This window comes from Plectrocnemia conspersa, unplaced genomic scaffold (genome assembly GCF_051122295.1).
Source record: "Plectrocnemia conspersa isolate PC_06_02 unplaced genomic scaffold, ASM5112229v1 ptg000013l, whole genome shotgun sequence".
Classification (NCBI taxonomy): Eukaryota; Metazoa; Arthropoda; class Insecta; order Trichoptera; family Polycentropodidae; genus Plectrocnemia; species Plectrocnemia conspersa.
Window position 1 is genome coordinate 27,110,910 of NW_028277177.1, and position 25,392 is coordinate 27,136,301.

At 30.7% G+C, this 25,392-nt stretch overlaps 1 protein-coding gene across 1 annotated transcript; it reads right to left on the reverse strand.

Moving 5' to 3' along the window:
• Nucleotides 1–9,372: 9,372 nt before the first annotated feature.
• LOC148227730 (uncharacterized) lies at nt 9,373–24,829 on the reverse strand. The gene is made up of 8 exons (XM_088202627.1): nt 24,748–24,829; nt 15,062–16,391; nt 14,144–14,261; nt 13,961–14,071; nt 13,781–13,895; nt 13,558–13,716; nt 13,350–13,487; nt 9,373–11,015 (listed from the first exon to the last, which is right to left on the reverse strand). Exons 2-8 carry the CDS (start codon nt 16,306–16,308, stop codon nt 10,894–10,896), a joined length of 2,010 nt encoding a protein of 669 aa, XP_088058753.1. The 5' UTR covers nt 16,309–16,391; nt 24,748–24,829; the 3' UTR covers nt 9,373–10,893.
• Nucleotides 24,830–25,392: the final 563 nt, after the last annotated feature.

Below are 25,392 nucleotides of genomic sequence, written 5' to 3' on the forward strand. Positions count from 1 at the left end.
ATAATTTTATCACATGTCCTTTGAGCTTATTAAATAATATGTTATGTTTTTTTTATCGCGTATTTTTCAGTGCTAATATCGGTTTTATGTAATGTGTTTTCAATGACACATTTTGTATATACTTTAAAACGTCTTTATAAAGTTGCATTTTAGCCGACGTGCACACTATGCGTTTAATTAAAAACTTTGCCTTCAATTTAAGACCGACCTCAAAATCAAAGTTTCTAGATTGCCACGACAAAATCATTGTCGAAAATAACACACTTAGACGAAAAGTTATCCACTCTATACTTACGATTCGTCTCATGAATAGATAAGACTCGAAACTACTATAAATTCGCTTCGAAAACAAGAGCTAAATAAAATTCCTCAATAATAAGTAATAATAGTTTTATCGATTCAGTGGTAGCATTGTGTGTAGAGACAATATAAACTGTATTAATATCGCAGATGGAGACTTTTAATGGTTGAAAACCATGTCGCCTTGCAAGTGCTTTTCAACGTCACTTTTAAAATATGCATGTAAATGGCTATAAAATATCAGTTCCATAGTGGGTGTTGGATAATAGCATTTCCAATATACAGCTAAACATTTACATTATATATAAGTAGGGTTGTAATAATGTTGTATTCACATGGTTCACCACATTTAAATTAATAGTTAATTTTGCGATCACGCTCATTGTTTTCCAATAAACACTCGTGAGTTCCAATTCGAAAGAATCTGGTGAAAGTTCTTGATAGAAGTGTACGCCACATGTACGCCATGTACGACTTGTCAAGATAGGGAAGGTTATTTTTCTCCGCCTACTCTCAATGTTTGGAGCAATGCGAAGATTTTGGGGTGGAAACAGATTTATTATTGCTTTAACTCTTTTAAAAGAATACATTTACGGAATGGTTGTACATTTAATTACTGTAATCCGACTTGTAATCTCTTGGCAATACAGTATCACTTATATGTTTATAGCTCATTTTACGATGCATTTACGAAATTCATCCAAATCTTAATAAGTATACTAGTTCTGAAAGTCTAAAATACTTTATTTATTTTGCTTGTAACACATATTTGAGACTTTTTTTCTCACGGTCGAGAAATGTGGTCCCTTTAATATATACCGCATAAGTTTATATTTTTTCTACATTTAATCATCTTAATATAACATTTTTTTTAATATACTAATAATTGTATTTATTATTTAAAATACTAATTAACCTACATATATTTTAATTGTATTATTTTATTCTGTATTTTTTACTGTTTCGGGTTTAGCTATAATTTTAAATTATACACAAGCTTTCTTTATACTATTTATATGATCACTCATATATTTATAGTTAAGATAATTGTTTCTAAAAACATAACTTAGGTGTCGATGCTTGGCACATTTTTTTAAAATATGATGTTATTACATTTTATGTATTTAATTAATCTGCAGATTATTTTTTAATATGATTATTTTTTTTATAATCTTAGTAAATAAAGTGAAATTTTCCAAATATCACTACAAAAAAATCTGAGTATTTTTTGTAGTGATATTTTTCATTTCTGGTCGACAATTGATACGCAGTAATTCATTGTTTATTTTGTTTCATTATGTTGTTTTTACAAAATTATTAAGTTTTATATTTCTAATTACAAAACAATAAGATTAATTATTTTTTTGTTAATTTTCACATTTTATACAATTATTAGATAATAAGTTTGTCATGAAAAATAACAGTTATAACATTATTATTTTGAAAAAAAAACATTTTATTTATTTAATTAATTTGGTGCTTTGATTTGGGCTTCAGATTATTAATTAATATGATTTTTTAAATTTTTTTTTTCAAAAAAATATTATTTTTTATGATATTTTTTATTCCTGTTTGATAATTTATACTCAGTATTTCATAATTTCTCTTCTTACGTGTAGTTTTTTACAAAAAATATTAATTTTCATATTTTCAATAATACTGAACAATTAAATTATTTATTTATTTTATTTTTAGGTCTTATAATTATTAAACGGCTTTTTTATGAAAAAATTCAATGTTTTTCAAATATTTTATCTAGAAAAAATTATTTAAAAATACTAAAAAAATGCTTTATATTATGATAATTACACAACATATTGTTTCTATAAGTTAATTGCTTCTTAAGAACATAAGTGTCGATGTTCAGTTCATTTAGTGCTTTATAATATTATATATATTGTATAAATAAAAGTGAAATTTTCAAAATATCGCTAAATAATTTCGTATTATTTTTGAGCATTTTATATATTTAATTAATTCTGTCCTAATATTTAGGATCCAGATTATTAATTATTATTATGCTTAGATTTATTATTATCTTGAGTAAAAATAGTGTAATTTTAAAAATATCACTACAAAAAATCTCAGATTTAGCTCATGTAGTCAAAATATCGCTACAAAAAAAAAACTCATTTTATTTTTTACAATAATATGATTTTGCTACATTTTTTAAATATAATTAATTTGCTCCTAAGATATCGTCTCAAGATTAAAAAAATATACGATTGATCATCATTTTTATAATCGTAAGTTAAAAACTGAATTTTTCAAAATATCAATACAAAAAATGTTTCATTGATAAAAAATATTTTAATCAATGAAACAATATGCAATATGTTTCACTCAATAGCTATTCTTAAACGTAATATTTTGTGGACTTCATGAAGCAATCGCAATGGTTTCGTTTATAGAGGGTCACCCGGAAGAAATACCTACTCATACTTTGAGAGGCGGAGTTTGGTAGCTTTTTTCCCAATTCGCCTAAGCTTTTAATGCACTTTTATTGCTCTTCAGTTTCAACTAAAACTAAAATAAAATATTCGAAAACAAAAAGGTTCAGTCTCTAAAATGATTTATATGTTTCTTATGTATCTTTTCTATATCGTTTTCATAATTGAAACGTTTGTTGTATACTACTTATAACTTATTACTTACGTTTAATTTTATTTTTTAACCGGATCAAACTATAATTCACATTAACTATTTAGCATCCATTTAAATGTATACCTTTTGAGAACGCCTACGCTAATTTTTTCCCTGTAAAATAAACGGCAGAGGTAATTGATTAATTTTTCTTCGGAAACGCGATACGGCTTTTAAAACAACATGAAAGCAAGGGCTTCGTATCGTTAATTGGTAACTTCTCAGCGACGTGGTCCAGTCGCGAAGTTTGCAGTGAAACTTTTCCATTGACAGATGAAAAAATCAATTAGCAATTATCACACTGCGACCCATTTTTTATGGAATCAGTTCATTAGAAATTGGTCATTTCAAAGTAATTCAAACCGAGATGAATGGATCTATATTTACTAAGTCTAGGAAAAATAGATTGAATTGACGCATACGCGACTCGTAAAACGTGCAGTTTACGTAATGAAAGTTGCAACGTAATAACTAACGGGAAAATGGAGTGACGATGAACGATTTAATTAATTGAGCGGAGAATAAAAAAAGTTGTAAGAAAATTGTATCAGTTACGGAAAAAGCTAAATTTGTACAGTAATAAGACGCGATTTCATTTTGTAGGTCTTTGCAGGCCTTTAATGAGAACCTTAACTGGATGAGGTATAAATTAATTATTTATTTCTGAGATTTTTCACATAAAAGCTCTTTAAGCTCGTGCAAATTCATATTCATGTTAATGTTATTTTTAACTGGATTGCATCACAAATCAAGTTATAAAGAAAATAAACTATGAAGCAATTTAAATAAACCACGAAATCGTTTGTAACTGACGATTTTGTTTCAGATTACGAATACGAATTCATTTAGAATGTTACGTATCTGATGTTACGTATTGAAATCTGGTTACGTATCTTTGAATTTTTATATATATATATATATTATATATCTGTTTTTCAGAACAGTTTTAAATGGATTTTTTTGCACATGTTCTATCTCAGGTTTTTCATAAATGTTTAAGAATTATAGAGAGTTTATTTTATTAGATACTTTAGCTTCTAAATTATAATTGTGAATTCTCTATCAGGTTTTTAATTTTATGAAATTTTACTCTTTTCTAGATTATAATAAAATGCTCAAATAATAAGTAAGTAGTACAATTAAAATTAACCTCTCTTAAAAATGTGCTTAATTCATTCATATTTAATAATTTCAAGAGGATTCACTACATTAATTGTCTATCAATTGTAGAAATCACACATGTGACTTTTTTATGCGTTTTCGAGTGTGTATAATTTTGTGTTAGCGTTTAGGATGAATTAAATCATTAGCTTTTATTATTTTGCTATCCTCTTAAATTCAGATCATTATTAGTCTTTAAATAGCTCACTAGTTTAATCCGATACTTCAATTAAGCATTTATATTTTGATTGTCAATTTTTAATATACGAACATAATTATTATTAATGCCTGTTCCATGTGTGATATAACTAATACTTGAAGTAGTCATATGTAGATTAGTATATCCTAAGGGCACATATGTAAATATATTCCAACATAATCCTTTTGTACACGTTAAGTTGCTATTATATTTCGCGATCCCTTTATATGTCACCACAACCCTTAGTTTTAGGAACGCCGTTTTTTTACAACGAATTTTACCGTTCCTTTGTATCATCGCTCTTTATAACTCATAACTCTGGATTATTATGTTAATTTAATATAGTATGTATTAATGAGCAAATTTAAATTAAAATATGCACCTAATTAATGGTGTTGTTATAAATAAATATTAAATTTAAAAAAAAATGGTTTGCCTCAAAATTATCTATGAAATATGAAATAATCAACGATTATATACGTATTCATATAATAATCTTAAAATATCTAAATAAGAAATTTAATTGTATATTTTGCGTGCATTTTTCAATATCGGTATTTAACCTATTTTCTATGCAGTAAACATTTTTCTTACCATATTATTTTCATTGTGCAGACAAAATCATTCCTAGCTTTTCGTGAATCTCATACAGTTAAATACATATATGTATATATAAAAGGGAGAGTGCATACATTTACAATTTTAACTTCAATTCCGTTTCGCAACAGAGAAATATTCTATCAATGCATCGGAGAATATTTGCGTGTCATTTATATTAAACACTTTTTTCTGGACGTAACGAGGGCTTTTGTGTGGTCCGATCCTTTACATTATATTGTCTAGTTCATCCGGATAATCATTCATGGTTACGGTAATTACTGCGCGAGTTGGAAGAATATGAACCACTACAACAAAAACAAGCAACGTGTGTTTATATTTCAATTTATGTTTAAAGTGCGACAAATTACTTTTAGCCACACAAAATAAATTCACACTTATAAATTTTAAAATATTTTAGATGCATTGTTTTAGTTTCGTTGATTTTTATATTATATTCTCTTGTTTTTATATATCTATAATTATCCACAACAACGTTTACTAACAATAATTAATTGACAAGTGTGAAACGTAAATAAAAATTCAAAGTTGATAAAAGTGCGACTTGAATAAAAAAAGCTTATAATAAAATATTAAGAACCATTGAATTTGCTTTATCAATAAATAAATAATAGTGTAAATAAAATAATACAATAAATAAAAATGATGATAAATGTGAGACGTAAATAAAAAAGTTACCTAAAATATTGAGAGCCACTGAATTTACTTTTTATTACTAAACCAAAATTTACTCTAATATATATTAGAAAATAAAATAATCATAATTTGATAAAAGTCGGACTTAAATGAAAAAAAGGTTATAATAAAATGTTAAGAACCACTGAATTTGCTTCATCAAAAAATAAATAAAAGTAGAAAATAAAAAAAAACTTAAAATAAAATGGTGAAAATCAATGAATTTGCTTTATAAATAAATATGGTATAATAAATAAATATTATACAATAAATTAAAATAATATTATTTGGAGAAAAATAATAATACGAACGTAAAAATAAACTCACTCCCGTGACGTATTATATGCTGAAAAATTACTCATTTTGCAAAGGGTTAAGTAACTCAAGAAATAACTAATATGACAGTTCAAGAAACCGAAGCTGTTTAGCTTTCGTAAAAGAAGTTCATGAGAACTTTAAAGAATATAGACTGCATTGAACCGGATTTTAAAATCGATTGACTTTGTCACCGCCTTCTAAAGGCACAGTGGGCACACATCATGAAGCGACGTGGACGAAAACCGTGTTGATGGTCAAATGTGATTATGTATATGTGAAGAACTGAACAGGTACCGAAGGCAGATTGGATTTTCAATACATGATTCATCGAGTGACAAATTGAAATTACCGAAGGGGAGCTCAGATACACGAAGTATGTATAAACTATTAAATATATATCATTATACAGACAAAAAATCACATATCAAGTCCTACTCGCCTTATATCATATATAACTATATTTATTTGGGAACCGTTGAATCAAAAATGCACGATTTTACTACTGTTTTTAAATTTGCTGATTTAGATTATAAATGTCATATTTTAATAAATTCTAAAACTATATTTATAACCCCTTATTATGCATTACTCTAAGATCTAATGCCAAAGTTAATGTTCCGGCTCGTTTCAGCCTATCGGGCGTAATCGTTCTTAGCGTAAGATTGAGCCGGAACGGCGTTCCGGCTGGTTTGCTAATTACCTATGTATATTCCAGGAATTTACATTACCAAACAAGAGATCTATTGCCATGTTTTATTTACGATTAATAGCGATATTATAGTCAGCATTTATTTAGCAGAATTTAACTGATATTTTATAAACGGAATTTTTATATAATTTTATTTTTTTATTTGCAATAAATATTTTTAATTAAAATTTAATTGATATTAATTCAAGACACGAACTAATATTTATCTTATTAGATTATTATTTACAATAATTATCTTATTATAGTATATTATAAAGAGATATTTATTTAATAAATGCAATATTTAAAATACGTTTTATTTATAATAATGAATAATATTATTAATTTTAAATTTACTTGAGAAAAAATATCCAGACGTTATGATCATAGAGTTGCCAGTAAAAAATAGATCTCCAATACGTGTGGACTACAAAGGGTTAACCTAATTTACTTTCAATTCAAGAAAATAACATGCATATAAAGAACAAAGTTAATATTTTGCTATATTAGTTAGCAAATGAAAGATTCCTTACAAGATTGGTAGAAACCATATTACCTACTATGTAGTCGAAATTATTTAAAGTTGGTCATGGTTAAAACAGTCACCTATAAGATTGTAGTAGCAGTTTTATTTCGATTTGTTAACATTAATTAATCATTACTACATAAGAAAGGGTTATGGTAGCAGTACCTATTTGGCATATTAAAAATAGTTTACAGCACGTGTTTTTAATAAAAACCAAACGGAAAATCTATAAAAGTAATATATAGTGATTTTTCTTTGTTTTAGTTCTTAGATTTATTTAAAATTATATATTAAGAAATAAGAACGGAAAGTAACGTCTCAGACTAGTAACTCGGTGGTTGCGGGTTCGAGCCCCAGCAGCGGCACTCGAATTTTTATTTATAAAATATGCGCTATTATAAAAAAAAACGGCCCCAGCTTCAGTGACATCTATTGGTTATAAATTATATTACACATAATAATCTATAATTATTAATATATATGGCACCGATTCCTAGACTTTCAGTCTGGTGGTTAATACTTATTTGTAGGTATTCATTATATCTGATTGAACCTGATTTTAATCCAGAAAACAGTTTCGAATCTATCCCGAATTTTTTTTTAAAACATGTTATTTCAATGAAATCATATCGGAATACATTTTCACCGGTAGATGTATATTTTTACCAGTGAAAATATAATTTATCTGGCAAGTGCTAGTAAAATTATATGATTTCAAATTTTTCATATGTAGTAATTTACATGCAATGTATAAAAGTGAATTATTCGGTGAGGTTATATAATATTTTCACTAGTGAAGTCCAAAAACATTTTCACAAGTAGATATATATATTTTAATTAGCGAAAATATAATTTAACATATAGGCACTAATGACATTATATTCTACTCTAGAATGTCTATGAAACCCAATTTGACAGTTGCGAAACGTCCATTTGCTGTTCAAGCTTAAACATAACCTAGACGAATTGACTAAAGCCAACTTGACCTAATTAAGACCCTTAAAGTAATTATAGTCCAAAATACAAACTAAGCTAACTCATCTCTCAGGGGAAAATAAGTACAGACAAAAGTCGCATCTCGCATATTGCTCCATAGTTAGTCTGCACTTGGATATTGCACCATGTTTAAAAATATGATACCTATCCTTACCGACATTACTACGGATTTCTGATATGAGAGTATTGGTTAGTGTATATTCAAACAGAATTTTGGTCAATAGGAGATCGCAAAAACAATTATGACTTCGCAGAAGGCAAAAATTCACGTCAAAAGCAATAAAACCGTGTCGGCGCCGTTGCAGTAGGAACAATCGTTACCGAGCTTTCACTCTAATAATAATATTACAAATTAAATAAGGAGCATATAAACAGAATTTGGTCAATAGGAGAGCGCAAAAAACAATTATCTTTTCTCAGAAGTAAAAAATTCACATTAAAAGCAATAAAATCGTGCCGTCGCAGCAGGAACGCTCGGTAACAAGCGTTCCCACTGCGACACTTGAGTTCAATGTTCAATGCTTGAGCTCGCTACGAGTGAAGCTCACAAAAACATCACAGCCTACATTTTTGGTTCAGCCCAGTCGTCACCTTCTCATGCAGAGCTATCAAGGACATTTATAAATTATTACACAAAAATTGTTTAGCTAGAATGACTGTATTAATTAATAATAAACAGGTGTTTCATAAATTAGTATATCAATTATATTTTGAAACAGTTTTTGGCAATTAAATAAGCATATATTATATTTTTTACTTAATATTTGTAATTTATTGCTATTTAATAAATGATTTCTTTATTCAGTTTTTCCTGCTTAAAATACAACTCTGTTATTAAAGCACTACTTGATCTTTTTTTCTCCATTCTCACGCCTTGTTTGCCACTGTGATGCATCTCAATGTCTGACTGAAATCTTAGCATTATTTTAAAGTTGTAATTTTCGACTTCATCCCAAATTTGAATTATATATGTCAATGTTTAAGAAAGTGTTTAACTTATTTGTGAGCTATTTTCTTTTAGTAATGAATGTTATTTGAACAGATTTAATCTTATTGCCTCTTGTTTGTTTTCATCCATGATCTTAGGCTCTCCTGCATATATTTAGATGTGGCTACAGGATTTATTAATAATTATACAAAAGTCAATAAATCTCGCATTTTATATTACCTACTCGATATATTGACATTAACGTTTCACAAGCGACTTATTTGATACTTTCATTTAAAGGTATCAATGAAAAACCAGTCTTCATTTAATTTTGTATTTATTAAGAATATATGTTTTTGTTTTATATTTTTAATATATAGAATTTAAAATAAAGTTAGGCCAAATCCCAAAATAATTTACACATTTTTAAAATACACAAACATGTATAAATATATATATATTTCATTATAGTACAGTGATACCTCAGTTAACCCTGAAAATTAAACCACTTTACAACGACCTTGTCATTGGGTAACTCTGAGTCTACAATAAATCAAAAGAAAACAATAATTCTCTATCATATTTTACAATAATTATTATTTCTAATTTATCTATTACGCATGTTTTACGTGATGAAAATGTTAATCGAGGTATTTCTGCATACATAACCGATTAATGAAAAATATATATATATAATTTTTATCTAATTCGAGTATTTAAAAAAAATTAATACCAACGAAAATCATCATAAGAACAGTTTCTCTTTGAACATTAACAATTTTACACAGAAACGTATATAATAATAGGAAACAACGAGTAGTCCATCATGTACGATTCTCGTTGACGATTTAACACACATTTTCCACATTTATCTAAAAAAGAAAAAAATAAATAATAATGAACCGCTATTTACATACACTCAGTTAAATTAAAAATCTATTTCGAATATGCAGCAGCTTTGCTTCGCTCTTTGAAAATCTCTTGTACTGACGCAATTGTATTTTTAAGCAACCGTTGTCTCAGTCGATTAGGTTCTCCAGTCTCGTTATCGTATATAAAATTGCAAATAAAACCCCAGTTTTTTACATACATTACTATGTACATAGATAGATAAACGATACCATGATTATACATATACAATATACACACGTTATCAACTATCATAAAATATCAATTTCTAATAACGACAAATTTAATTATGCATCTTTAGAACATGCAGAAATCAATAATATTAAACAAAGACTCATGTTTTTACGTGAGTTAACGTTATTCTGACAGAATACAACGACAAAAGTAAATTTAAGTTTAATCTATACGTAGTAATTACAGTTATATAAATATATCTTTATATGTTAATGTAACGCAAACTTAAATGAAATGAAACGATCGATAAGCGATAACAATCGAGGCAAAGGTTAAATGCTCGATCGCGTATTAAATTACAGATTAAATAACTCGCAACTTAAAAATTACTTTACAATCTTACTAGAACCGTGTCCAGTGTGCGATGAATCTATAAAAATCTCTCGTCCATTATGTCATAGGAAGGATAATCATACAACGGACGGAATTTATAAAAAAAATCAATTTGGTTGTACCAAAATAAAAATACTGCAACATCGGTACTTTAAAGATTGATCAATTATCAAAGCTATAAAATTAACGAAATGATCACTTAAATAAAAAAAATATCACAATTTACATCAATACTTCTGACAGAACAGTCGACGGCTTCTTCATATTTTTTGTGATCTCCTCCATAACAGTGTAATATTCTGATTCGTATCACAAGTCAAATTTCAGCACCAATTACAATTACACACATAGGGTATGTGTAAATTTTATATAGTTTCGTTAGTCACATCCGGCGACTCGTCGAATCTCTTCACCCTGACTCTCTGTCTGTAGTGGTACTCCTTTAGATAAGCTTTGATTCCGTTTGGCAGCCGAAGTTTATTAATGCCTGTAAGAATAAATGTCTATTTAATATAGGTTTTGGAATTTAACGTGTGTTGAAAAACAAAATTAAATTAAAAAATTAAAGATTAACCCTTTGGGAGTATTGCCGTATGTAATGTAGTCGATCTTTTACTGTTTTGAGGTATCCCAGATAGTTATATATTCATCAGGCGCGGGCGGTGAGATACTTTCCCTATCGATTGCACACGTGTTAAGTGACGGCATGCAGACCGCATGCTTTTATCTCTCACTCACTCTCCTCACTTAACACGTGAGCGAGCGAGAGGGAAAATATCTCGTCTGATATTTACATATACAACTGAATAAATATAAAAAAACATTATAATTATATATTTTTTAAATTAAAATTAATGTAAATGATTTCTTTAAAAAATAATACTAATAAATTAGAGTAGGAAATAAATTAAAATAACAAAAAATATTTTACATTAATTTTATAAAAAATATTGAAAGCTGAATAATATATAAAAAATATGTAAAATAAATTATTAAAACATACTAACAAAAAAGTAGTAAAATAAATCAAATCAAATTTGTTTCTAAAATTTACAATGAATGTAATATAAAATAATAATAAATAAATAACAACAGAAATAATAATGGAAAAATACCTAAAATTAACTTACTCTCAGGTGTATACTAACAAATTAAGAAATGTGTATAAATTAATTCATTACTCAAAGAGTTAACTCGATTGTGAATTTTTCCAAATAAGATGGCGGCCAAAATATGTGACGAAAAAACGAAATTCCAATGGCGCGGCGAGATAAGGGATGACTCATCAATGGTAATTCTGATAAGTCGCACTGAAACTTAGGTTTCCCAAAAGCCCTCACAAGAAGATACACACGATAACAACTATTCAGAGGTTTTTTTTATATCCAATCTGAAAAATAATGTATTTTTGGAAGTAATCAATTTTTAATGTCGTGGGCTAGAAAATACTCATACAATATTTTGCAATAAGCACATACCAATCAGGCATGTGTGATGAGATATCCTCCTTTTGGCTTACTCACACAAAAAGTAATGGGCACCCAAATAGCATGTTCCCAATTTATCGTGTTATTGGGGGGTCTATTGTAGATGGAATCGTTTGGGCAATATCTGAAGAATACGGTGGGTGAAGAGAGTTTCCATGAAAATCCATTGATTTTTTTCTATCGCCTTCTAGGATACACGAGGGCGAGTGCTGTCTTGATGCAAAATTACGCTTCTTTCATTATGGTCTGAGTCGCTTTTAAACGAATTAGCTGAGCACACTGTGTCTGTCGTAATTGTCTGCCTATAATCCAGTAACTCATAATGAATTATGCCCTTCATATCCCACCGAAAGCATAACATTATCTTATTTGGGGTGTAATCCTGTTCTCGGGGTTGGAATTGTGGGGTTGATTGACATCCAACCACTGTCTATTACGTTACGTGTTCAAGTTAAGTATCCACTTACTAAATTGAACATTCTCCATCTCTTCTACAATTATTCTACATGTGTTACCAATTTTTTTTTATATATGATTCGAAAAATAGTGAATTTTTGGAAGCAACAAATTCATAAATTCCGTTTTTGTAAAACATTTTTTCATCTAAAAACTGTTGCAGGGATCTAAATAGATGATAATCGTTCCCAAGAAAATCCATTGATTTTTTTCGAGAGGATGAACGCAGTTTTGGAATAATTTTTTTAATTACTTAATTTATAAAGTTAAGGATCCACTTCTCATCTTCAGTAGCAATTCGACTCAAAAATAAATCTTTCTATTCTAGAATCATTAATTATTGGCATATTGAGATTCCTCAAACATTTTATAAGATACCCATATTCTATTTTAAAATGTCTGATATGATGTAGGTGGTACGTTGAGATTTTGTGATTTAATATTGGACCTGCTTTGATGACAACTCTAAAATCCTCACTAACAACCATAGATATTCAATATTCAATGTCAAAATTCCCGGAACGAAATTTTTAGAATCATATTTAACACTTTTTAAATTTAATAGCATCCCTGCCTATTGCATTTCAGGTGTTTTTAACTGCTTTTGTCGCATTATGATGGGTTGAAACTCATAAAGCATAATATAGCTTAACTGAGATTGTTTTATCTCCACTGCTATTGTTGATTTAGGGTTGAAAATATCGAAACAAAAAATATCCTGTTACTAAATAGCAGCATTGATACGACTACTGTTAACAAACACCGAAAGAATAGTGAAATTATCAATAATTTATAAAAAGTTATACATTTTTGCAAATTAATTGAATAATGCTGTTCTAATATATTTAACGATATAAGATTAATAAACTTATAATTACCATCATAAGTAGTACACGAAACGATAACTGCACGACATAAATGCTGCAACGGAAACGTGAAAGTTCGACTCAGCGGTGCCATCAGCATTGGTTCGAAAAACATCACGCAGGAAGGATCTTTATAATGCTCGATAAGACCTACAAATTCGATTAAAATTTAAGGTATATCAAAGATATTGTAGTGATTAAAAAAAACCGCAAATAATACCCGTGATAGTGTCAGAGGTGAAAACGCCGGGGTCATGTGAATCAAAGCTGAACTTGTGATTGAACTGCTCAATCCTGGCGTGCAATGACCGTTGATACTTCCGGAAAGATACTGAGAATAGATGTTCTTCTTGTGCAGAGTCACGAAGGAGGAACGTTCCTGAAATTTTTAATCAATTAAATCGATCGTTCTTCAATGTCAAAACTAATGTAAAGCACAATACCTTCTTCTTTGCCGTCCAACAACCGCTCGGCTTCGTACCGATCCATCTTTCCCCAATAATAACTGCAGCTTGTGATCGATCGAAGATCAGGAACCAGACAATGGATATAATCCACCTGATACAAATAAGACGTTATTACTATTCGTCAAATGGTATTAATAACGGTGAGTCTTGTTATACCTGTGTGTGTATACGTGCATGCTGGGGCATCGGCTGCAAGCTCATCGAAGAAATAGGCTGCGGTAGCTGCTGTTGGAAGAGTAATGCTCTCAGTTCTCCAGAACTGACAAACTAAACAAAGATAACAACGTTATTACTGTGCTATCACAAGATGATCTATTATCGAAATTGTTTTTTGATTACCTGAATATGCGGAGAGTTGTAGCCGGGAGGCGGCTCAACTCCTTCCGCTATTTCTAGAGCTCGCAAAACCCTAGCTCTTTCTTCGCAATCTTCCAGCTGATGTTCCCCATTGTTTAACCTGCATATTATCATAGAGAAATACATACATTAGATACAAATTAATGACACTCATTAAAACATATCTCAAACGATTTTTTAATGGGTTAGTGATTGTTGAGATGATAGCTTCTAATAAATTAAACAACTAAACGGTATGATTCTAATACATATGGACCACATATATTATATGAAGAAATCACTAGATAATATTCCGTTCAACTGGACTATACAATCCATTATTTTTACGTATTATTTCAATATATTATTAAAATATAAATATTTTATTTTTTCTTTAGATATAGATACATGGATAAATTAATTCCAGGTAAAAATGGTTGTACTTCTAAGCCAAACGGTAAATAATCAGTGAGCTTTGGACTATTGTCATGATCTATTGTTTCTTTATTATATAATTTAATATTACTTTAATTTTGTTACGATACAATTTAAAATTTATATTATTTTTAAAAAACAATAAATAATGATTCTAGTCAATGTATACAAATTAATCCGTTTGCGTGAATAGCAATGAGTCAATCTGCAAGATGTCATGACGGAGTGCTATCAGATGTAATGACAGTCTGAATCTTTTTCATATAATATTGTAACTTCTTTCACAACTAGATACAAACTTAAGCAAGAGATTTTAATGAATTCATCAAGATTTATATTAGCATGGGCTCAATTTACGGTTAGTCTTTTTTTTCTTTTATGTGCTTTGCTCAATTCATACATTTGCAATAAATGATATGATTCATTCTTCCACTCATTGATGAAATTTTAAGTCTAGCCACAACCACAGCTATAAATAAATCTAACCATAAGTCGAGATGATTTTGCGTCGCCACAGATAACAGAATCACATTGTTCTCGTTGCCTGAATTGCCCGTCTGCGAATTGTGATTCGATCCGACTCTAGCCACGGTGATGTTGATCGGCAAGTTTCCGATGTTCGACAGCTCGGCCAAAGCGTTTAGATCCATATGGCAATGAGAGCCTTCACATGAAATGCATTCGTTTCCAGTTCTATTCTGTTGAGTATATACGTTACTTCCGGTCGAAGTGTTCCAATTGGAGGCGTTACCGCGATTTATATTCAATCTTTCACTAGCCCATCCGAGAGTCAAGTTATGTGAAACTCTAGGTATTGGAGGTGCTGGTGCCGCTGCTACTGCCGCAGGCGCAGCACTTTCAGCTTCTTGCTGCTCCCAATAATCTGCCTTTTTTCTATAAGCCGTGCAAACGCAACTCGATTCAGAATCGGAAGTAGAACTTGCATTGCTAGTCGACGCATTTCCATCGTTGACTTTACCTAATTTAGATCCGCAGAACTTCATACTCCAAGTATGCTTCTTTTTAGCACCGATTTTATTACCTTTACTCTCCTTGGAACACTCATTACATTCTTTTTTACCTTTAGATTGTTTATAAGTCCGTTTTAAATTCTTAGAATACGATCCCTTCTTTGTACTCTTATCTTCGTTGCTAGAAGACTCGTCTCCGAGATTCAGATTCTCTAAGCCTTGATTGCATACGGCGCTTATGTAACGATCTATACTCGTCGGGGTCGCGTTAGGACTCGGCGTACTCGGAGTCGAAGAACAGCTTTGAACGCTCTCTATTTGATTGCCGTTGATCTCGTCTATGTTATTCTTGTGCGGCAGGTCGTATCTCTTCATGCAACTATAGTTACAATTCTGACTGTCGGCCGCTTCATTGTTCGGCTTATTAGACATGCTATAGAATTTCTTCGGCACGGTCACACCGCTCCTGCACGCCTCTCCTTTGTCTAGCAATAAACCGGTGTATTTCTTTACAAATTGATCAGTAGCCGGTGTATCTGATACTTGACAGCAGTTCTTCTTTATCTCGACCGGCGTCTGATTCGACTTGAAGCAACTGAAAGAGTTGAAGTTCTTCGAGTTGTGAATGTCGAACTCGTCCGATTCTTTGTAGCTGTTGCCGCATTTTCCGCATACCGTAGGCGACGACGGAGCATCGGAAGACTCGGCCGACGACCAGGAGAACGGCGAGGAGAGATTTCCGTTGGAGAACGTCTGACCCATTCTACTTTCCTTCCAAATATTCACCAAATAAAGTGCTCTGATTGGTTAACGATTCCATTATAAGCGAGGGCGGCGATGTAGTACTGAAATAATTAAAACAGACATTATTAATTACACAATTTATGTTCGAACGGGGGAGGGTTGTCCAACAATTACATCTACGAAAACTCTTAGCGGTCCAATGGCATGCTTATTTATTTAGTAATTATTTACCACCAAATCATTTATTGACCCTTTAAATAAAATTTTAAAACGTTGACGACCGACAATAGTCGTTGCTCCGTTGGTTTGTTAATAATTGTTATAACTATTATTGAGTTAAGATGTGAATAGCTATACTTCTGTATTGTAATGTATTTGTAGGACAACAATTGCTCGATAAAAATCATTTCGCTAAATTCATCCAGTATCGACGAATGGGAATTAATAATAATAAACTTAACTTGGAAAATGGATTACTATAATTATATATTTTTTTCATGACTCATATAATTACATAAACATAATAATAAATACGACGCTATCAAGCAATAGCGAGCACGAGACTCGTGTCAAGGTCGAGAGCTGCAGTCGAATACAAAAACTTTTTTTAACCCTTCGGTTACGGTGCAATGATAAATTGCTCCTATGATCTTGTGCAAAAAAGACATGGGAGTAATTTATCAGTACTGACCTTTACTTGACAGTAAACGAGCAATAAGAAATTAAATATCAAGTATACTGAATAAATAAAATCTGTATATTTGCATATTTAAAAAAAAATTCTTAATACAACAATGATGTGTTGTTCCTTTCATTACACTTTCGTTTATAATAGGCCAGTTGATTTTACAGCATGAAGATCAATTTATCGAGTAAACAAGAAGCACAGCTTTTTTGTATTTACAGTATTATTGAAGACAAATACAAAATTAATATTAGTCGAGTCATTCTAATACAAGCAAAGAGTAGAGTATCTCTAAATTCCTTCACAGTTAAGTTAATTAAAATGGATTAAGTCGTAAGCTAATGCACATAGCTCGTTGCCGTATTAATACCATAAAAAATGTTTAAAACGAGTATACAGTAGAACCTTGACTTAGGAGTTTTTTGAGATACAGAACCCCAATAACACGGTAAATTGGGGATGTGCTATTTGGGTGCGTATAGTTGGAGGACTAGAAAATACAATTTTTTGCAATACATATGCGAGAAACAGACGCGTGTGGTGAGATATCCTCCCTTTGGCTTACTCAACATCAAGTAATGGGCATCCAAATAACACGTCTCCAATTTACCGTGTTATTGGGGGGTCTACTGTACAAGCTAACTATTTTTTTTAATTTAAAAAAGTATCCATTTCAATTTTCCCAATTTAAATGAACTAATGGCATTTCAATTCATTTCAACGGGGAAAATTGACTTAACATATGAGTAATTTGAGTTAAGCTCCGTCATAGAACGAATTAAACTCTTAAGTCAACTCGCCAAAAATATGTGAACCAATTTCCCCATGGATGAATTAACTCGCGTTTTACAATTAACTTTGATTTATGATATGGACGAAACTCCCCATGAGCGAGTATACTCGCCAACTGAAAATTAAAATTTACGATATACTTAGTCACTTCCCAGCGGTTTTTTAGTATATTGAGTGGAGCAATTCATTCGAACACATGTGAAACATGGTATTCAGACATTACTTTGAAGTGATTCTTAAAAAAAAAGTTTTTTTTTTCGGAATTATGTAGAATTTAAATTAACTCTTATTTACACACGCACATATCACGGCAGCCGGTCAAAAGAGTGTAGTAGTCTAAAATAAATGAAAAAAGGTCTGGCAGGCCATATACCTGCCCTATAGCTGTACGCATTCATTGCAAGCCGAGTCGAAAATTATTTGTCAATTTAATGAAACATTACAGAACAAATCTAATGATAAATTCAAAATCAGCGTTTCATTTTAGTACAAAATATATGTTTATAATGATTATAATATTATATTACGCTAATAATGCAGCGCTCTTTTGACGCACGCCCATTTGTCCGTGCTCATTTGTGACGTTGCCACATATTACATATAAATACACACGCATTCTATTTAAATATAATTATTAATTAAATTTTAATTTCATGTGTTGTGTTGTGTATAATTATTTTGGTTAAGAATTTGATTTTTAAAATAAGTTTTCACTTCCTATAGCTATTATAATTTGGAAAGTTGTTGGGAAAAAAGATAGCATTTTTATAATTAAACGATTCGACATTTTTGTTTAAAGTTTTATCAACCCTTTTGAATTTTCTCTGATAAAGTTTGTCACAAGATTATTATTTAATGCAACATCCAATTGTAGAAAGCCTCCTTGTTTAAATATAGCTCAACTCTTTCATTGCCTATTCACTGGATGTGCTGAAATTTGTTCGTAATATTATCATGTCTATCTAACTAAATATATAGAAAAATTACGGAAGCAATAAATAATTTAAAAAATTTTCTTACTTTGAAAACAAAAAAAGGTCAGATTCAGATAAAAGAATAAAAAATATATCATTTTAAATTATTTCAATACGTCCTGTTTTGGGACTACAATGAGAAAATCACTATTGTCATTTATGTCACACTTTTGGACCACTAAAGGTTAGAAATAATGTGAATTACAATGGTTAAACAAATTAGACGCTGAAGGTTGACAAGCGAGTATTCCTCCTTACCAATTTGCGATTATTCAAGCTCAAAAGGTCAGAACAAAAATAAGCATTTACTGTATCAGCCGCTTACAAGGTAACGATGTAATAGGTCGAAACATACAAATGTTTATCCCATTTTTCTGCTCGATGGCGAAACTTCGCTTTTTTATGCCGTTTCCAACTTAAGGTACATTTTTTTTATTGTGTCCTGGAAAATTTTATTTCTTTTAAGTCTTTTGGGTTTTGGAGTATTTCGTACGATAAAATTTAAATATTATCAATCTGTTAAGGAACACATGTACTATAGAAATATTTAATAAAAAAATCTTGTATTGTATAAATCTTAAAATTCAAGATCAGATATTGTAATAAACAAGTTTTTAGGATTTGTACTCATAGAAAAAACTATAAGGATTGGAATTAATCGAGATTATTTTAGAAGTCAGACACAATGGGATTAGAGTTCTTAACCCATCCGTGCCGGTGGGGGATTCGCATACCCCAACTTTTTATTATTTCTTGAATAGCTCGTTTGATATTAATACTATAAATTTGAAACTTCGTGTATTTGTGAAAAATATGTCAAGAATTAGATTTCCATAATAATAATTGCATTTTTTTAATTATAAATACAGCAAAAGAATATAAAACTACGATTATCCATCAGATTTGCGTTCATGTGCACTGGAATGCGCGCGTGAAGACGAACGGAGCGGAGTATTTCCCCCACTCCACGGCCCAGACAACAGTGCTGCTCGAAAAAACAGTATAAGTTGAGCTGTTTCGGCGCACGCTTGATTTTTTCTCCCGCAAATAATAAATATTTTGTCATCTTTGAGTATTACTTAATTCTTTGTGAGTGTATTCGAGTGTGTTGTTTGTTCTTTGTAAGTATAAATATTATTTTATATAATTCGCAAGAGAATGGATAATTAAGTTGTGATATTTTTTCACCACGTGTAGGATTTTATCATAATCGCTTGAAAATGGCAGAAAAATTTGTCCCTGATGCGGAGTTACTTCGAATTTTAGAAGACTCGGATGAAAGCGATTACGAATATGATAGTGATATTGCTTTTGAGGAAGGATGTAACATGACTGACGAAGAAGATTTAGTAGAACGCGATAACAACAGCGACACTGACACGGAAGAAAGCGATGAAGACCATAACAATGCAAACACCGAAACCCAAGAACTCGACGATGGATTAATATACGTTTCAAAATCGGGATTTTCTTGGAAATCCAACCCGCCTAGACAGTCGAGAACCCGTTTAGCGAACATTATCAACTTTAAATCTGGCCTAACTGACTCGGGTAGAAATTTCACGTCTATAAAAGATGTATTTTTTCTTTTTTTAACGGAAGAAATAGTTACTAGAATTTGTAGTGAAACAAATAAACAAATAGATCGAGATAATAACGAACATATTAGAAAAAAGTGTATTTCTCCAATTAGTGTTGTCGAAATAAATTCATTTGTAGGTATATTACTTTCTTCAGGAAGACTCAATGGCCGCAAAATTCAATTTAAGCAATTGTGGACAACAAATGAATTGTTTAGACAGTATTTTTATTCGGCTGCAATGTCAAGAGATAGATTTACAGAAATTTTTAGTGTTCTCAGATTTGACGACCGATTGACAAGATCAGAAAGAATGAATGCTAGTGGAGATAAAATGGAAGCATTCAATTTCGTTTTCAACAAGTTTGTAGATGCATGCAAACAAAATTATATTCCTGGTACGCACATTACAGTTGACGAAAGATTGGCAGTGTATCGAGGAAATTGTAAATTTCGTGTTTATATGAAGAGCAAACCAGGCCATTACGGAATCAAAATATGGGCAGCGGCAGACTCTGAAAGTGCATACACTTTGAATTTGCAGGTATACACTGGTATGCTAAACAAGAAGAGAGAAGTGAATCAAGGAGAACGAATTGTGATGGACCTTCTACAGCCATACTTTGGATCAGGACGAGGCGTAACAACAGATAGTTTTTTTACGTCTATACCATTAGCTAAAAAGCTATTAGAAAAAAAAATAACTATTACTGGTACACTCAGATCCAACAAGAGGGAAATTCCTCCAGAATTTCTTCGGTCTAAAGCTAGAGAAGAGTATTCCAGCCTCTTTGGTTTTACTGAAAATATGACCCTAGTGTCATATGTACCAAAAAAAAGAAGATCTGTTGCTCTTTTGAGCACAGAATTTATTGACGATAAATTGGCAGCAGATGACGTAAAAAAGAAGCCGGAGATTATTCTACATTATAATCATACGAAGGGTTCTGTCGATACCACTGATAAAATGACAAGGCAATATTCTTGCGTAAGACCAACGAAAAGGTGGCCTTTCAGATTATTCATGGAGCTGATAGACATATCAGCTCTGAATGCATATATTTTATGGATAACTAAGTATCCGGATTGGAAAAAATCTGATAGAAGTCGCAGAAAACTTTTCATTGAGGAGCTTGCCATCCAGTTGGTATCGGCAAATGTAGATATCAGAAAGAACCAACGCAATAATTTTAAGAAAACGGAACGTGCTGCATTTGATGTTTTTAATAAACAGAAAAGTTTCGAAATCGAAACTGAGGCTAACGAAGAATCACCAAAGACGCCGATTTCTCGAAAACGTCCTCGGTGTTATTTTTGTCCGCGTAATGAGGATAAAAAGACACGTACACAGTGTTCTTCGTGTCAAAAGCCAATATGTTCATCACATAGAATAGAAAAAATAGTTTGTAAGGAATGTAATAATTAATTATGGTTAGTTGTGTATATATATAGATTTATTTTATTATGTAGCTAAGTAAGAATATTTTCCATGTGATGTCATTGATCCATAACTTGCTATATGTATTTTGTGTTGTAAATAAATTTATAAATTGTTTTTAATTTAAATTTTTTATTTGAATTTTGTTCGTCTTTATTTGAATTTCACATATTCATTTTTTTTAATATATACCTATATTATTTTAATAAATAGAATTTATTGAAACCTAAAAATAATTATTGAACTTCGATTTTAGTATATCCTGTAAATATATTTTTACGTATTATTATATGTAATAATTATATATAATACTTATATATCTTAAATAAAAATTAATTATATTCATTATATGAGTGTAATTTTTGTGCCATACTGTAGCAGAGCCGATGCAAAAATACCACCACCAGTGCGCGATGCGCTTTTGAAGCGGTTGGACCTGCGTTACTTTTCGTCTTATTTATTCGTGATTATTATTGATAAATATCAACAAAATGACGAAATTTATGACAAATGGTTATATGTATAATGATATGAATGCATTATAAAACAAATCTATTAGGAATTTAGCGTATATTTGGATTAAATTACTTTGGGACCAAAATGACCCCCATCGTCTCGCGTGTTTCGTTCCTTGACACCGTGACGTATGGGTTAATCGAATATTAGATTATTCGACTAATTCGCCCGATCTTCAACGATACGAATATTTGAATAATTGATCGAACATAACTAAAAAGTTGATCTATACTAAATCTTAGAATGAAACAATATACATATATACTTGGGCAACACGTCCTTTCTCTCAATATACCTGAGTTACTAGTGCCGCTCTAAAATTCATGAGCATTTATGCGCCTTTTTTTTATTTCGAAATGCAGGACAATCAGATGTTCTTTCTCAACAAAAAAAATGTTTTTAAATGCTTTCGAAAAACATTTGTTAATACAATTTTTGTGGCAGTGTTTACTATGACCGAATTCACAGAATTTGTTCGTTAAAAAAATCAAAATGTTGGAAAGGCCCACCATATATTACCATTTAACGCTTATCTCAAAAACAGGTATGCGTTGCAAATTTTTGTGAAGTTCGTGTTACGTTTCTGTATTTGTTGTTTCAAAACGCAAAGATTTTATTTTATTCAGTTCAATAATTCAGTCTCGGTTAATTTGTTTCTAGTTATTTAATTTATATACAAATTCACACAAAATAAACGCCGATAAGGATCTGATCTTTATGTATATCAAATTCGTTCCAAACATTATTAGCTATTGTATGTACAATAAATTCAATAAAATTATATATTTAAAAAGTTCCATCAATTTTGCTGAATTAATTCAATCGCAGCTGATTTTAATTCTTAATTTATATGCAATTGCACACAAAGCAAACGATGAAACGACTCCGATCTATACATGTATGTGCATCAAATTTGTTCCAAAAATTATATACAACAGATAGTATGTTATTGATCATGCATTCGAATAAAAGTATGTATTTAAGCTAATTTTGTTTCTCGCATACTTTATTTAATTGAAAAATAAATGTGTATTTTTTTACATCGTGAAATGAAAACATGGAAAATTGAAACGTTCGTTTTGCTGAGATTCAATATGACTTTGTATAATTAGCCATTAGCGAAAGTGCACTTTCGGTAAAATCTAAGATAGGAATGGTTCATTCTTTATCATTATTGATCTAGGAACACTAGCATCATATTTTCTCAAATTTCGTTACTGTATAAGTACACAATTAATTTCGTATTTATTCATTTTGAGACATAAGGACATCATTTGGGGGATGCATTTGCTTACCCTAATTTTCACCATAAACGTGTGTCATTTGTTAAAATGACAATTTAAAAAAAAAATGTATTTGAGTAAAAATAAATGTCACTGTATTATGCATATTATTTATTTCATCTAACAATAATGAAAGTAATTAATGATTACTAAATCAATAATTATTTATTAATTAAATATTATTTTACGGACAATTGATTTTTTGCACTAATTGGTTAAATAAATTAATATCTGGTCTGGTTGGCAAATAATGCAACATAATAAGCCCAAAAAAGAATATAAATATCGTGGGAGGTCTCCATGCATGCGAATAAAAAGAAGGATAATTAAGCCTTCATAATGTCCAGAGAAAAACAATCCTTCTGGACATAGTCATTATTACTATTTCATACTCCATCCAGTGACAGAAAAGAACATCATTGTTATTACCCCTTTGCATTATTGAATAATGTCGGAATATTCGACTCTTTTATTGGACGAAAATACAAGCACAATATCTCTGCAATGTTGTGATTCGCCGCAGATGTCTATAATCAACTGTACAAAAGGTCCGACACTGAAGAGACAAAGGACACGATTCCTCCGCCAGTTTCTCCACCAGTGCTCAGAACAAAAAATATTAAGTATTATAACTGTATTACCAGTTTTAAATAAAAATTGCTTCAAGAAACTGCATTGTATTAAAGTGAATATTATTTTTAGTATTTGCGAATTTGCAATATAAAAATATGAGCGCAATGCATCCCTATTATGCAATTCTATAAACAAGAGATAATTTCGATGCATTGTTTCGCATTCGACGAGGACGATCGAATGTGACGTAAGAGCTAGAGATGCAAAAGATAGATAAAAAAAAATATCGTGACTTTCGTGACATATTGTATTTTGTTCACGTCCATACGATTGATCCGAAAATGAGCAAATTGATGCAAAATGCGATTTGAGGTGACAAAGATACCTGAGATACCGTTCGGTAGCTCGCATTAAACTAAACTGGTAGTCGAACTGTCAATTAGTAATCAGGTCGCGTTGACGCGACATCGCGACATCGCGACATCGCGACATCGCGGCGGAAGGAACGATTGTCGGACGAACGATTAGAGCGATTAGAGCGACTAGAGCGATTATTAAATAAGTCTCTTTTGAGAGTCGACGAGACGGACGAGACGTATGCGAAGACAGGTACTCACGAGACCACAGCACTGAAGCACCGACGGCTTCTACGACGAACACTCCTATGGAAATACTTTAACACCTAACACCGCTTTATTTGACCATGTCTAAATTAAATCATTTACAACAAAATACATTTAGAAAATTTTCAATAAGAGATGTTAGCTAAAAAATAATTAGAAAACGGTGATCAAACTTTAGCTTCCGAATTTTTTAAAAAAAAAACACAAATTTTATTAATTATTAAAAATTATATTTATTAAATAGCAGCCTTTTCGGTGCTATCTCAGCTTTAACTTTTTAAAGGGCATATGTTGGTTTTTAGGTGCTCTAGCGTTTCGGATTTGTCACAAAACGAAAGAAACGACTTTTAACGTATAAGTTGCGCCATCTTATTAGAACCACATGTTTTCCACAACAATATCTTCGATTTGGTTCCAAAAATAAACGGTTATCATACGCATATAATTACAGTCCAACCTTCATTGATTTAAAAAAAATAAGGCCCAATGACGCTGCGTGACCACAATGCGCACCAAATAATCACTTTTTGGGCATGTAATGGTATCTCGTGAATCACATGAGGATTTTCCTCACCCCATATGTGACATCTTTACTTATTAACATACTCAGAGAGGTGGAAACGTGTCTCAACAGAATGG